Source organism: Amphiura filiformis, unplaced genomic scaffold (assembly GCF_039555335.1).
Source record: "Amphiura filiformis unplaced genomic scaffold, Afil_fr2py scaffold_76, whole genome shotgun sequence".
Taxonomy (NCBI): Eukaryota; Metazoa; Echinodermata; class Ophiuroidea; order Amphilepidida; family Amphiuridae; genus Amphiura; species Amphiura filiformis.
In genome coordinates this window covers 115,854-130,843 of record NW_027305540.1, presented here as the reverse complement: position 1 = coordinate 130,843, position 14,990 = coordinate 115,854, and the positions used below count along the sequence as shown (strand labels likewise).

General features: G+C 36.5%; 1 protein-coding gene across 1 annotated transcript; it reads left to right on the top strand.

The window, feature by feature from the left end:
* Positions 1-87: 87 nt before the first annotated feature.
* LOC140144728 (uncharacterized) lies at positions 88-13,131 on the top strand. The gene is made up of 8 exons (XM_072166540.1): positions 88-205; positions 314-373; positions 2,256-2,383; positions 3,622-3,826; positions 7,026-7,101; positions 9,718-9,794; positions 10,181-10,473; positions 11,248-13,131. Exons 3-8 carry the CDS (start codon positions 2,372-2,374, stop codon positions 11,266-11,268), a joined length of 684 nt encoding a protein of 227 aa, XP_072022641.1. The 5' UTR covers positions 88-205; positions 314-373; positions 2,256-2,371; the 3' UTR covers positions 11,269-13,131.
* Positions 13,132-14,990: the final 1,859 nt, after the last annotated feature.

Sequence of the window (14,990 nt, the reverse complement as noted above, 5' to 3'; positions counted from 1 at the left end):
AAAAGGTGTTTATTCCTTAAAATGACTTTTGATACGGCATTACGAAATAAATACCTTATTTTCATACCATTTGGTACAGATGTTGATGAATGCACTTTAGGTACTCATAACTGTGACGCAAATGCTGATTGCACCGATACCCCCGTTGGTTCCTTCACTTGTACATGTCGTGACGGTTACAGTGGAAATGGTATAAGGTGTACAGGTTAGTATAATATTTTATCATATCGCCATGTTCTCAAATTAGAGGCACAATTTGTCGTAGAAGTTTTGGCGAGATATTTTAAAATTTTCACTTTACCTTTTTTATTAGATAGTCAACGAAGGCGTTGTCCGTTCGGATATCGCGTGGGAGCTGATGGAGAATGTGAAGGTATTTGAGTTTTTCCTTGGTATTTATTTTACTTAATCCTTTTTATGCATCATTCTTCATTTTGTTTCGCAAATGTCCCGCCTTTTTTCCCATCGATCACTTTATTGCTCACGTTTGTAGCTCTTAAACAGGCTACATGATATTTTCAAAGCTAAATTTTGATGAAGTAAGCACCAAACGGAATATAAACGGCACACTAATATTTCGATCACTGATTTTGTGATGTGCCGGAGTAATTTGATATAATCATTTAACTTTGTTTAAAACTTAAAGCTATTTCATGAGAGATGGGAATTCCCTTTCAAGTAATCATGCAAGAGTTTGTGTGTGATGATATTTTCTGGGAAACACCGTTTGGTTGCATTGGTAAATCCCCAGATTTTTCGAAATGTTCATTGTATTGCACAATATGGGGAACACCTGTGGCTATTATAAGGTGAATGTGACAGAATTATCTTTCATTTGCATGGGGATTTTCCAGTAGGCATAAAAGACAGAAGAAAGACTTTCGTGGCAGATTTGATCAAGAAGGTTGTTGTAGGCTTTCTAATATGTTGGTAGTATGTGCCTTCAAAAAGGTACATGTACACTAGTCATTTTGCATAGCCATGCATAGCCATTGATGTGCTATTAATCCAGTAATAACGGAGATATCGAGTACACGAAAGTGCTCATCCTTCTACATGGAATAATATTCTTCTGGCGAATTGCTGAAGTCTTGGTTTATGATTCTTCTGGCGAATTGCTGAAGTCTTGGTTTATGAAACAACACATCTGTCAATGTAAATGGGAACAGGTGGCGCATCCTTTTATTTGTGACCTGTTTCCTGAATAGAGTTAGTGATAGGTGAAATCAGCACCATTTTGGAAATTGTCATCTGTGCAAGGATTTATATGAAAAAGATATACAAATTCAAGCCAACAGTGGACTTCGCTGAGCAGGGGTCTTCGTAGGACAAGTTTGAATCAGAATATAAGTCGTCCAGAACATTGAGTGCAACAGAACTTTGTAAGGCAATCTTAATTTAAACAGCTCGTCTCCACCCCCCGCGCGCATTAGTAAAATCGCCCTCTTTTTGCGAGTTATTCAGTTTTTATTTTTTCCAATATCCATCACACAAACATTTCACATCTGACATCGCCAAATGTCAAAATAGTTTAAGTCGTAAAATCTCAATAAAATTCTTTATCTTGACTACAGCGAAACCTCCTTGAGAGATGAAAGAGGGGCTATGTTGTCAAAAAGCTCGTTCCCACAGATAAAAAAAGATTAAAGTAAAATATTAATTAAAAGGAAAAAACGACATTCCGCATTAGGTTTTTAACTTGGGAAAGGCTTTGAGACAAACTACTAATATTAAGATAACCTAATCAACCAGAAGAAGAAGACTGACCTGCCAGATAAGTGATCATTGTAAAAATATCACTGTGATTCATGTGCAGGCTCATTGTCAATCATACTATATATTTCATTAAAGATTAAGATTTTGTTAACTTCAGCAAACAATGTGCTGTTGTTGTGCATACGTGTGAGAACTGGGAAAAGGTGTGTTTGGCCTTTAGTCTTTACGACTCGTAACAAGCAATATACATCTCCCCCCGGAGACTATTTATTCCATTGTTCTGACAATGAATGATGGTTGACAATACAAAGCCTGTATTATTATTATCTTCTTCTCAAAATTTCATCCCTTCCTAGATCATGGCCCCTGGATACGTACCCACCGGGCCCTTTGGTATATTCGTCACCAAAGACGTCAAGCATAAACATAACGTAATACGCAGGACCATGTGGGGGTAACTACGGAATACGTCGACTTGTTGTGTCATTTGTCTTTTATGATTTGTTTTTTCTTGACATGTTTTACGCAACATTGCACAGCTGCCAGAGTGATATTTTTTCGGGTAACGATAACGGAGATAGATGGGCGTCAAGCTACGTTCAATGTTAGACTATCAGATAGAACATCCGAGGAATATTTGCAGCTAACTTCCCGTATGATAACTGTGGTGAGTCAGTGTGACGTTTGCATAGACTGCTGGTTTTGAATAACGGTGATGAAATACCCCCAGGGAAAATATACTTATGGGCGTTTTATGTTTGCTTGTTTCATTAGAGAGATTGCGATGTTACATACGTGATGTCTGGACCGTGCGTTTATACGGCGTTCAAAACCGCATTAAATATTGCTAGTCTCGGTTCCAAGCTGGATTGTGCTCATTCTTCACGAAGTAAAACAAGGCGGCTGGAACAAAGACTAACATCTGATCTGTTCACTAGAGGGCGATGCGATTAAAAATTTCACCATGGTCACCGATTCCTCTGCCTATAGTACTTCATACAGCATGCTTTTGATTTTGACTAAAAACCAAGCTGGGTTAACATGCTGCTTAAAATTTATTGTATTTTAGTGCTTCCCAAATATTTAAGTTGCCAAAAGCAAATAGTTTGGGAGATTAAATACCGATGCATCCATACATCATGACTTTACTTTCAAAATGCGACTTTTCGTGGTGAAAATTAGTTGCGTTGCATGAGCCTCGATATGCTGTAAAAATCAGCATATTTCAACGCCACCCGTGCGTTTTATACGACGTTGGTGTCTAAAATGTGTGATCGCAATGTTATTTTTATCACACATATTTCACAAAGTATCACACACATTTTAATGGACAATCTCTTTGTATGAACATCGCGTATAAATGAAGTTTTTAACAAATCACTGTTGCATTATTTTAATGGTTTAGATCATAATAATGATTAGACTTTCCTTCGTATGTTCATTATCCTTGACTGTCTTTAGCATATTGTGAAATGGGCAAATTCCGTTTATTTTCAACGATGCCTCCACGTTCATTTTGAACATACGTGCAAAATCTTCAAAACTTGCTAAATACGCGACAGTCGCTTCGATACAGGAGAGCGATTTTGAATAGATCCGCGGGCGTACGATCACGGCGTTTGGAAATCGCAATCTTTCTATTGATTCTTTATTTCCGTGTTACAGTTTGTTGAAGGTGGGGTTTTTTTTTTTTCTTTTTTACTTTTTTCTTTTCTTTTTGCATGCTGATATTAAACTAAAATTGTATCCTCACCGAGTCATTTAAAATATAACGTCCCTATTGAACTTTGAATAAATCCCAAAATTTGTCCAGAAATCAATAATTTGTATACTCTCGTATAAGCAATAAGTTGCTTTGAAATCGATAATCACTTACCCCGTATTTTATTTTCAATATAACTGCAGCTCGAAGCGATCCTGAACTTAAGCGAACTAAGCGATGTTGAAATCCACGGTGTTTCTGCGGGCAGTATTATATTAGATGTAGCAGTTGTCCTTGACAAGGACTCTTTAATAACCGAGTCAGATGTAGCCTCCATTGTGAATACTGCTATTGCATTAGATGAACTACCAGATGACCTAAGAGTGGAATTTGTGGCTGATATTCAAGGTGAGTTGTCTGAATGATTTAAAAGAAAATACAAAAAAAAAAAAAAAAAAAAAAAAAAAAACTCTAGCCGGTTTTGGAAACCTTGGCAATTTTGTGCAGATCACCTTTTTACAAGTTCAACTCTATATTGTGATATACCGTGTATAATCCTGTATCATGAAATTGTGGAATTTCCACAGTGGCGTAACTCAATGTCAGGGTGCATGGGGTCAAAAGTGGATCAGGTGCCCCTGATCAAGGTTGTGAACTGCCCAGAGCAAATCAGTTTTGGTACTGAAAGTCACATAATATTTTACTAAACTAAATGTTACTAGACATTGGTCGGACAAGTTGATAATTTTAAGACCGAGTGAAAGGTTGGCTATGGGGTGCGTCAGCGTGCGGTGCGACCATAGGCGTAGATCTTGGGAGGATGCATTCCCCACCCCATTTTTTGAAGTGTGTTTTGACTGAATTAACCTCGTATTTGACCATTTTAGCTTTAAAATGGCTAATTCTAACTCGTACCATATCAGACCAAACTGAAGCAATTTGGTGCCTCGTTTAGTTGGACATTTTCCGACCGTATTTTTGATGTATTAATCATTATATCTCCGCTGCAGCTTTTTTGAAATTGGAAAAATGTTAAATGGGGACACACAAATCGAAAAATAATGAGATCGATACATTTTCATTTAGGAAAATTATCTAGTCCATTCAGACCCGCATTGGAGAAAGGTCCATCAGGGGCGAATCCAGGAATTTTTAATACGGGAGGCGCCGCTCTGCAAAAATACACAAAGTAAGGCGCCGCTCTGCAAAAATTAGAGGGGACGCGTGCCGGGTGCACCCCCTCTAAATCCGCCCCTGTCCATAGGCCCTACAAAAAAAAAATCGATAAATCGACAGTTCTTGGAATTGAAAAATCGTATCCCTAAACTACTTCTTTTTATTCATAAATCAAAGGCAGCCCTTCTAAGTTTCATTCAGGAAAATATGAAGATCAAATCTTGTGAACTTTATTTTTAATTCTATTACCCCCACGACCCATTATTCAAAATCGCGCACTGTGATTTGTTGAAACGCATCACGTGACAGACCATTAATTAGCGATAAAGTGTCAAGGGCAACGAACTTTATGTTCTTCTATCATCACAGCGCACAGCAGAGTGCACAGCACACCTGCTCATGTAGGGGAGAATGGAATGTCAGGGGTGTGTTATTGTATGTGCATACCTGAATATAGGGGAGAATGGAATGTTAGGTTGTGTTATTGGAATGTGCATACGCTTTGGCTACGCGTATGCGCTCCACCTTGAGGTAAACAACTTGAAATATTTGGGCAAAATTTTTATATTTTCTCTTTAAATCACACTATTTTGTGGTAATAGAATAGAAATAAAGGGTGCAGCATTATCCTTTACACGAAAATAATGTGTTCTCGGCAGTAAAAACGTTTCAATAATGGGTTCGGCTGCGCCTCACCCATTATTTACGTTTTTACTGCCTCGGACACATTATTTTCGTGTAAAGGATCATGCATTACCCTTTATTTCTTAAATCAATTTCAAACATGCCCATGTGTTTCCATGTTATGTTTAAAAACAGTAAAATAATTAAATGTAAGACATATTTTAAGATACATGTCACATTTTTAAAATCACTGGTTTGTCAATTGTTGATGCTTTTATTTAATACACTTAATTTAAACAAACTTCAAAGAAAGCAACATACGTTACCATTAGATTGAAAGGAGTACTGAAGCTCTTTGTTGACAATGCATAAACTAATTGTTTTGGCATAAAACAATGCAATGTAGAAAAAAAAAAAAAAAAGAAATTTTTGTTAAAGGGAATTGATTGCCTCAAAAAACAGTTAAAAAGAATCCAAAAATTAGATGAAACTTACGTTACAATTAGGATACTTTTCAGTGAGCCTATTTTCTGTAATGCCCCTTTCTTGAGTACTTATAATGCATGGCGGCGTTATAAGAAAACAATACACGGGTAATCGGGCGTGGTTTTAGTGCATTTTAAGGGTGTTAAAATGAATGGTAACGCATGTTTCTGTCACATAGGTTACATTTTAACTTCAAAATGCCCGACAAGTATGTTGGAAATGCGTTAACGAAATAATATGAATAAAGTTGATCAAGTGCACCTGCAGCTACAATTTGCTCAACAGTTCATAGTCAGTTTTTGTTTTAATTCTGCCCTTTATGGTAACGTATGTTACACCTCTAAACCATACGGTCTGAAGCTTCGAATTTCAAAGGAGTTCTTTCTCAGATACATAAATCACGTGGACCTGAAAACATTGCTTTCATATAATTTGCCTGATAAACCGTATATTTAAGGACACTTTGGTTCAATTTCAGTGTTCGCAACTATTAGGTGACCACTACCGAAATTCAATATAGGCTCAATTAATACGCGTTAACATATCGGGGTAATGTAGGTTCTACGGAACCTTGCGACATATTTCGATGGTATTTTAAAAAACTCAAAGTAGGTCATGGCATTTAAATTTTCGTTGCTTTGTATCAGTATATATTGCTACTTCAAATACGAGCCAAGTGTCACAGTGTTTTGACCATAAATCCCTCAAACAACAGCCGTGGTTTATAAAAGGAAATAATGCAAGATAAACATTACCATTTTTCTGCGTGTAGTCTGAAATTAGAAATTAACAATGGAAGTTAAAGCATTCGTGAAAATTGTTTCGAAGTACTGCCGACTTATCGGTTTTGACCCTGTTGTGCTATTCAGTGGGTGCGTATGGTGGTGTTCTATTCATACGACGTAGAATGCCTATATCTCAAACTTGGTAGAAAAGCATGAATGAGTCCCGTAATGTTTGGTTTCTATAAAAGCTACTGTTAGGCTTGCAGAATATGGTAAGCTTCAGTTTGTGCATTTAAAACCCAGCCTGCGCATTAAACTCAAAAACTGTCAAAAATGTATTTTCTTGAGTTGGTAACAATAAAGATGCGTAATTAGATGCGCAGATCGTAAAAATTTAATGTTTAAACGAAAAACATCTAGGACGTTAAATTTCACTGGGGTAATGAGAAAATTATGACATTTCTTTTGATATCAAAATCTCAGTTTTGATGAATAAACATGCAAAAGGATGTTCAAGACATCAAATGTATCAATGTATCCGTTTAAATATTTGTGATATATTATGGTCTGATGAATTCTATATAAACACTTTGTAGATCTCTGTCCCGTTGGTTTCTGCTCTAATGGTGGCACCTGTTTGACTACCAATATCAATGCACCAAGTTCCTGTGTGTAAGTTGCTTTTACTGTTTAGTAGTGGTGTTGTTGGTGACGGCTAAGGCAGATGTTTTGCATAAGTTCATTTGTGAAAATATTTGCATAAAATTTGATGAAGCAGCTATACAGGGTGTCCCAGAAAAAATTACCGAGTGAATAAAATTGAATGTAAGTCGAGAAATAGATATCAGAATCAAACAATTTAAAATGAAACGCATAGCCTATTTTATTGTGAATCACATACGAAAATTTTATTTGATTCGGTTGACTGGTTGCGAAGAAATTAATGATTACATAATGCGCGCATCAATGCAGTTCATTCCAAGTTTGATCAACAGGCACCTTTATCATACTCGCTCATCATTTCCTAAAATTTGTGTATCTCATTTAATTTAGTTCACATTATATGTTTTATAATTCCACGGTGTTATGTTATTCATGTTTTCACTGCTTTGTCCGAGAAAACTTTGATTTCTGCAATTGGTAGCTTTCAACTGTATTTCTTTAGGTTGTTCAAATATGTTATATTTTAACTTTCCAAAGAACATTTGAGCCAATGATGACAGTGATCAAGTGCTTACAGCTTCATGTGTAAATTTTGATACCATGCGACAATAATGTTGAAGTTTTAAACCTTGCATTACCATTTCTTGGAAATATTCCAAAAACATTAACGTGTGTGAGAAAGATTTTTAACCAGCTGGAATTCTGAATTCATTAATTCTTTATGCAACATTTATATCAACATTAACGAAAAAAGATATTTACAAGTACTGAGCATTATCTTACATGCAAGCTTTTATTTTCAATATCGTGCAGATTTTCAAATTTGAACACAAACTAATTAAATGTTTTGCAAGAAAGATTATTTAAAAAGAACGAAAAGGATTTCACCGAACAAAATATGGAGCCGATTGACAGTGAAAAACTAGTGCGCATTGTGTTGAATGATCTTTCTTTCAAACTTGGAATGAAGTGAATTGACGCATGCGTTATGTAAACGCTCATTTCTTCGCAATCAGTCAACCGATTCCAGTAAAATTAGCATATAAGATGCAAAATAAGATGGGCTACACGCTGATTTTTAGATTTTTGGATTTTGATGTATATTTCTCGACTTACGTCCAAATTCATTTGCCCGGTAATTTTTTCTGGGACACCCTGTATATCAGTAGAGGCAGCAATTTGGCAGATGACTTGGGCAGGTAGACAGCTAGTCTGTTATTTTGATGACAAGAGATAAGATTTGTTAGGTTTCGTCAGATTTCGTCTATTGGGCTATTCCAACATAAATCCATACACCCTTTATGCAAGACATGACTTTAATCTTCCACACAGGGAGTGTATATATCAAATGGAGTCGCCCACTCAGGTAGGCCCATTTGAAATTCACACTCACTGTGTGGGAGATTAAGGTCATGTTTTTCGAAGGGGGTGTATGGATTTCAACTGGAATAGCCCATTTTGTGGTTACTTTACTAGTATTTAGATCACAGGATCACATCATGAGGAAATCATGCTTTCCATGATGCATTTATGAAAATCAATACATACATACTAAGGCTGTGGGGTAAATACTATATAGTTTCTACTGATGGTGCAATAATGGTGAACACTTGAGCGGGGTGCTAAAAGTTTGAAATATGTCCGATTGGGCTAATAAAGAACAAATAACCCTTGATATGAGGGGATCATGACAAATTCATCTGGGGTCATCCAAGGTCAAATGCTTAAGTTGCTCCGATGGGGCTGTAACACGGGGAAACCAATTCCCGGCAATTGGGAGTATAAAACCTCAAAGGTCATTCGAGGTCAAAGGTCAGGTCAAATTTGTAGTTGTTCCAACCGGAAAGTAACTTTCGGAAAATAATTCCTGACACTTGGGAGGTATGAAACCATAAAGGTCATCTGAAGTCAATGGGCAGGAAAGGTCAAATGTTAAAATGGATCCGATTGGGCTTATATGTGATGAAATTATCCTTAATTTGAGGGAGCATGAGTAGTCAACCCCAGTTTAGCCGAGGTCAAAGGTCAAATGGGGTCAATCAGAATCCACCGCCTGATATTTGTGGCTCGTGAGCCACAGAAGCTCTAGTAGAACTTTTTGTCGTAGCATATATTTCGTGTTTTGTATGCACTTTTTCGCGACAAACAGCTACGATCTTGTTTAACCCTAACACCCATAGATACCACAAAATACCACGATGAAAAGCACTGCGCATGCGTGAATCCCAGGTTCTGTGATGACGCAATCACCCTAAGTGTTATATGCTCACGGAATCGCTCCCCGGTGCATCGTTACCCGTGTGGCTACCGGTCCGTGATCATGTGCTTGGCATGCGGGGGTCTAAGGTTCGAGTCCCGGGGTGCCAAATGACTTCGTTCTTCAACTTCTCTCTTATTTTTCGTTTCTTCTTTACCTTCCGACCGCAAAAAGCAGTGTTGGTGTTAGGGTTAAGAACAATAACCCCCATAAAAAGCGTAGTATGGTGTATTGTAGCACACATTCATTTTTGCAATCGCTTTTTTTTAAATATATAATTGTGGTAGCAAATATGGTTAAAACTTATTTTGTATAACATAACAGTAATGCATATACTGCCAAACTTGTTTGTTTTCTCTCGAAATAAGATGCATTGATGGATTTGAAGGAGAACGATGCGAAGATGGAGAGGAAAGTGGATCCGACATGTTCGGGACTGAATCAGGTTAATTGTTTTACTATAATATTTTTGTTTTCGTTTGCTTTTCTTTTAAAATAACGACTATGAAAATTGTTTCCCCAATTGTTAATAATAATAATGACAAGATCTGTTACGATTCCAATTTAATTGTTGAGGAAACATTTTCGCAAACTTTTTAAATACCACAGTGTTTTTTTTCATGCAAGACGTTTTAAATCGTTTTTATGCCATTATATAACTCGACATTCAATGTTATTAAAACGTTTTGACCAAATTCAAAAAGATATTTTTTTTTAAATTTATGTTTACTGGGTTCAATTTTTGACAATAATTATCAGACTAGTGTAAGTGTTACAGAATATTAATGTAACATGTTTTGACCTTTTTCCGTTTTGTTTCTACATACACAGACAATGACGAAACTGGGGATGTAATTCTCATAGTTGTGTTTGGCGTTTTCTTTATACTTGCCCTAGTAAGCGTACCCTGTTGTTGTGCCATCTGGTTTCGGCGACAACACTTGGTGTCCACAACGTCAGCACATTCTAATCCAGGAATTGAAATGACCAACCTCAGCAGCCATATATATTATCTTGATCCTGCTACTGGAAGATCACCATGGACATTTGGACCAGCTAACTCAAGCACGTTGGTTCCCAACTATGGTGGAATTCAAGCATTGTACAAGTCTCAGTATCAGCAAGTAAGAGCAGAATATTACATTTTATTCCTCTTATGCTATCTTTCATTCGCTCTCTTCCCCGAAAAGCGAGAGAAGTCACTCACTACTTAACTTGCTACGCACCCGCGTCCAAGAAAAACGTCTAAAAGGGTATGTTGTATTTTCACCACACAGCGTCGTCGACGTCTTTTTAAAAAAGGGGTACTTTTTCAGAAGACATCGCCATGATTTAGGGGTCCCTTTTCAGCCAAATGCTTAGACGTTTAGGGTTAGTAATATAATTGCTTGAGTGAATTTGCACTAATTTGATAAAATTCACCACCTTTTAATTGATTCTTGTTACCTTTGTGCATGTTTTCTGTAGTATCTATAGGTCTGCAACATCAAAAAGACACCTTGGGTATCAAGTTAGCTCATTTGATCTGTGTACGCCACTTAGGGTATAAATTAGATATTTCTCAGTTGACGAAATTTAGGGTACGGTATTTGCATGTGCTACGCCATTTAGGGTATGATTTTGCACGTGTTTCGCCATTAAGGGGTGCAATTTGGTTATGTGAAAATTCGCCATTAAGGGTGCATTTCAGAGGTGGTCGGACACGGGTGGGTAGCACTTTTGTGTGAGAGTGACCCCCGGATCTCTCTCCCCTCCCTTTATTTATTCATTTATTTATTTATTTATTTATTTATTTATTTATTTATTTATTTATTTATTTATTTATTTATTTATTTATTTATTTATTTATTTATTTATTTATTTATTTATTTATTTATTTATTTATTTATTTATTCCAGAATGAAACCTACAGCTACTGACCAGTACTTGTTGATGACCTGGGGTTGATGAGGACGACGTATATAATTTCTTTCTTTGTTTCAATTTATAGGCATCTATGAAATTATGATGTCATACATATAGATTGTGGCGGTATTCTTTAGTCAGTTTTGCAAACAATTCGCCGTAGAAATGAAGATGTATATCGCTCTTCACTAGTAGGCCTACGTTTACGCGGTACCTCTGCATTGAACCATACAGTCTAAACGCAGGACAACCGTTCTTTTGTTCTGCTTAGTCGCGCTAAAAGTCGATCGATACATGTTAAAATCAGCACAATTCCGAGATACACCTTTTTGCTATGAAATTTATTTTCTCGGTCAAATATAAAGCAAAATTTTTTTTTTCTTCAGTAATGTCAAATAAAAACATAGTGCTTGGATGAACATATTTTTTTTTTAAATCCTGGTGTTAAAATTAAGCATCAAATTGTGTCTTTTAGTGTGATATTTTTGATTTTTATAGGCCTTTAGTTCGCCCGTGAGCTTTTTGCAGAATTCATTTTTTAGCGTCTCAAACTAATATAGTTTGCTAAAGAAAGATATTTCCCACCTCTGTAAAGCACATCGTGGGGGTCTATATATTATAGTTTTGTCAGAATTTCCGTTTTGATTCCATAATTTTTGAATACCAGCTGAAAAATTTTCAAATCCACGCGTGAAATACTAGCATTGTGGATCGATATCTCTGGGTGCCCGGCCTGGATACAGTTTTGCCAGAACTTCAATATAGCAAAGAAATTACCTAGTGTTTCGGTATAGTGCCTTTTGTTTGTGTTTGTTTGAAATTGCTTAAACCCACCGAAAGTCATAATGAAGCAGCCAAAACAATACAAGGTTAAACACGGAAGTTTATAACAACCTATTATAATGACCTAAAGGAAAAATCATTTATGGTAACAATGAGCCTTGCATTGTAAGTCATGGTTCAAATGTGTTGAGTACCCACCCCACCCCCATAGGCCTACATAATATTACATACCGGTACCTTATAATATTTATATAGCACGGCTATAGCTATACATTTAGAAAGTAGGTCCTATAGCGCTAAATTATGACAAATAGGCCTACACAAACCCGAACGCAAGTCTGAAGGGTGTAATGAAAATGCCAACCCGCGATGGGGGGGGGGGGTCATTCAAAATTCACCTGGAGATAGGAGGGACAGAAAATTAAAATCCCCTCTAATAAAACGCGAATTTTTCTACGTTTGGACAGTGGATTTTCCCATGGACCTCATCCTAGGTAAATAAATAAACAAACAAACAAACAAACAGACAAAATGGTTTTCATATTCATGGAATCCATAGCCCCTATAAATTGAAATTGCAGGCTGTCACAGGAGCAAATTTCCAAAATCCACCTCATTTACCAGAATTGGGGATTTGGGCTACCAAATCGCTGGTCAGGCAATCCTGGTTTTCAATGGAAAAGGACCTGGGTTGACAACAATTGAAATATCGATTATTTGTGCTGGTTGCTCTCGAGGTAAAGTACTAAGTTTGACATTTTCGGAGCATGGAGGGAAAAGGGTAAAATAAAAACGGAAATTCTGACAAAACTATAATATATAGACCCACACGATGTGCTTTACAGAGGTGGGAAATATCTTTCTTTAGCAAACTATATTAGTTTGAGACGCTAAAAAATGAATTCTGCAAAAAGCTCACGGGCGAACTAAAGGCCTATAAAAATCAAAAATATCACACTAAAAGACACAATTTGATGCTTAATTTTAACACCAGGATTTAAAAAAAAAATGTTCATCCAAGCACTATGTTTTTATTTGACATTACTGAAAAAAAAAAAAATTTTGCTTTATATTTGACCGAGAAAATAAATTTTATAGCAAAAAGGTGTATCTCGGAATTGTGCTGATTTTAACATGTATCGATCGACTTTTAGCGCGACTAAGCAGAACAAAAGAACGGTTGTCCTGCGTTTAGACTGCATAGATGTCAAAGAACAGGGATAAAAATCGTAAGAATATTCACGCACACCTGTAAGATGAGTATCTTTGAAAAGAGCGGTATTGTATTCAATCTATGATTGCAGACATACACTGGTTACGAGTGAAACCTGCTTGTAGTGCAGGCCCGAGTGCAGGGCGATATATTCCAAAATAATAAAAACCTATAGCTATGCCGGAAGTTAATCCTGTTACATCATCACTTCTACGGCGAATGCTACTAAAATTAACCGTCTTTAACCGTTCTCTGTTTTTATTTTGAATGCAATATCAATGTCTGGAATATCAAGTTAATTTGTGACTAAAGATTAGACTATGCCATAGTCGCTTTTTGATAAATTAAAATATGTTATTAATCATGATGAACTCATTCAGTTGAACTCGAAATGTACTGATGTTTATTACATCAAAATACTAGTAAATGGTTGTAAAAAAGTTCATATAATTAGTAAGTAAAGTATAGGCTTATTACTGATTGCTAAATATCTTAATGGCATAATAGTACTGAACAATTCTAATTTTAGAATCTACATAACCAGTTTCGCGAAAGCCTGAGTAAAAATCCACTTGGGTGGGGGTGCTAACAAACAGAGGGAGTACGGTGATCAGATGTGAAAATCTATCAAAATGAGCACAGATTGATACAAATCAGAGTTTTATGCTTAAATGTAATAGCCAGAGTATGCACAATGGGCAAGTGGACTATGGAGAAGTCTAACTAAAGAAGTGAATGACGCGATATTATCCTTGCTGCAAAAGATCAAGGTGGTGTTAGGATCGTCAGGCTTGGTGAAGATCTAATTGCAAAAAAGCAAACTAACAAATATTGTCTTCCTTCATCAATGACATTAACAGAAGCGTTACCACGCTCACTGAATCAATAAAAATGGTTGACACAATTGGGTGCGCGACAATGACATTACGCACTGAAATTCTGGCAATGCCCCAATCAAAGACTCCAGCACCAATATGACCAATGTTGAGCACTCGTTCAAGCTTTAGTCAATACAGCAATGTATATTCCGTGGAAAGACTAAAACGAAAATTTCGCAGAAGTATGAACCGCTCAGCCAATGTTTGACTAAAGATGTGAATGACACAACTGTCCTTGCTGCAAAAGATCAAGGTGATACTAGGATCAACGAGCTTGGTGAAGATTTAATTGCAAACGAAGCAAAATATCATAATTCTTATACGAGTGGATATTCATACGTAGTGGTAGATAAAATGATTAAAGAGTTTAACTTCAACACTACACTATTTTTCGCTCACCTGGAACGTTTTCACTAGTTCGACTAGCGTCTTCAGCAGATGGTGATGCTGTGATGGTATTGTGATATGCCCTGAGTAATTTGATTTAATTTAATTATTTAACTTTGTTTACAAGCTGAAAGTATTTCATGAGATGGGAAACCCCCTTGTACGTGCAAGATAATGGTGTGGAAAGTCATTTTGGAATTCCCTTAAATTATTGTAAACAAAGTCAGAGCTATGTTTGGAACTTGGAAAGCCCCAGTTCATTATTGCACCATCAGGAAAACCCCCCAGGAAGTGATGTAATGTGAAAGGTGAATGTGTATTATTAATATTGGGAAATCCCAAGATTGCAGCAATGTTGTGAAAATGTGATTGAAGTAATGGTTTATTAATAGATGATGGTTTTTTGCATGAGTACTGATATAAAAAGCTGGAGACTTTTGTTGGGACTTTACAGAATGCCATGGGAGATTGAGAT

Coding starts and splice junctions, on each gene's coding strand:
- LOC140144728 (XM_072166540.1), top strand. Junction 3,827..7,025: donor ATTTGTGGCTGATATTCAAG/GTGAGTTGTCTG, acceptor AACACTTTGTAG/ATCTCTGTCCCGTTGGTTTC. Junction 9,795..10,180: donor CATGTTCGGGACTGAATCAG/GTTAATTGTTTT, acceptor CTACATACACAG/ACAATGACGAAACTGGGGAT.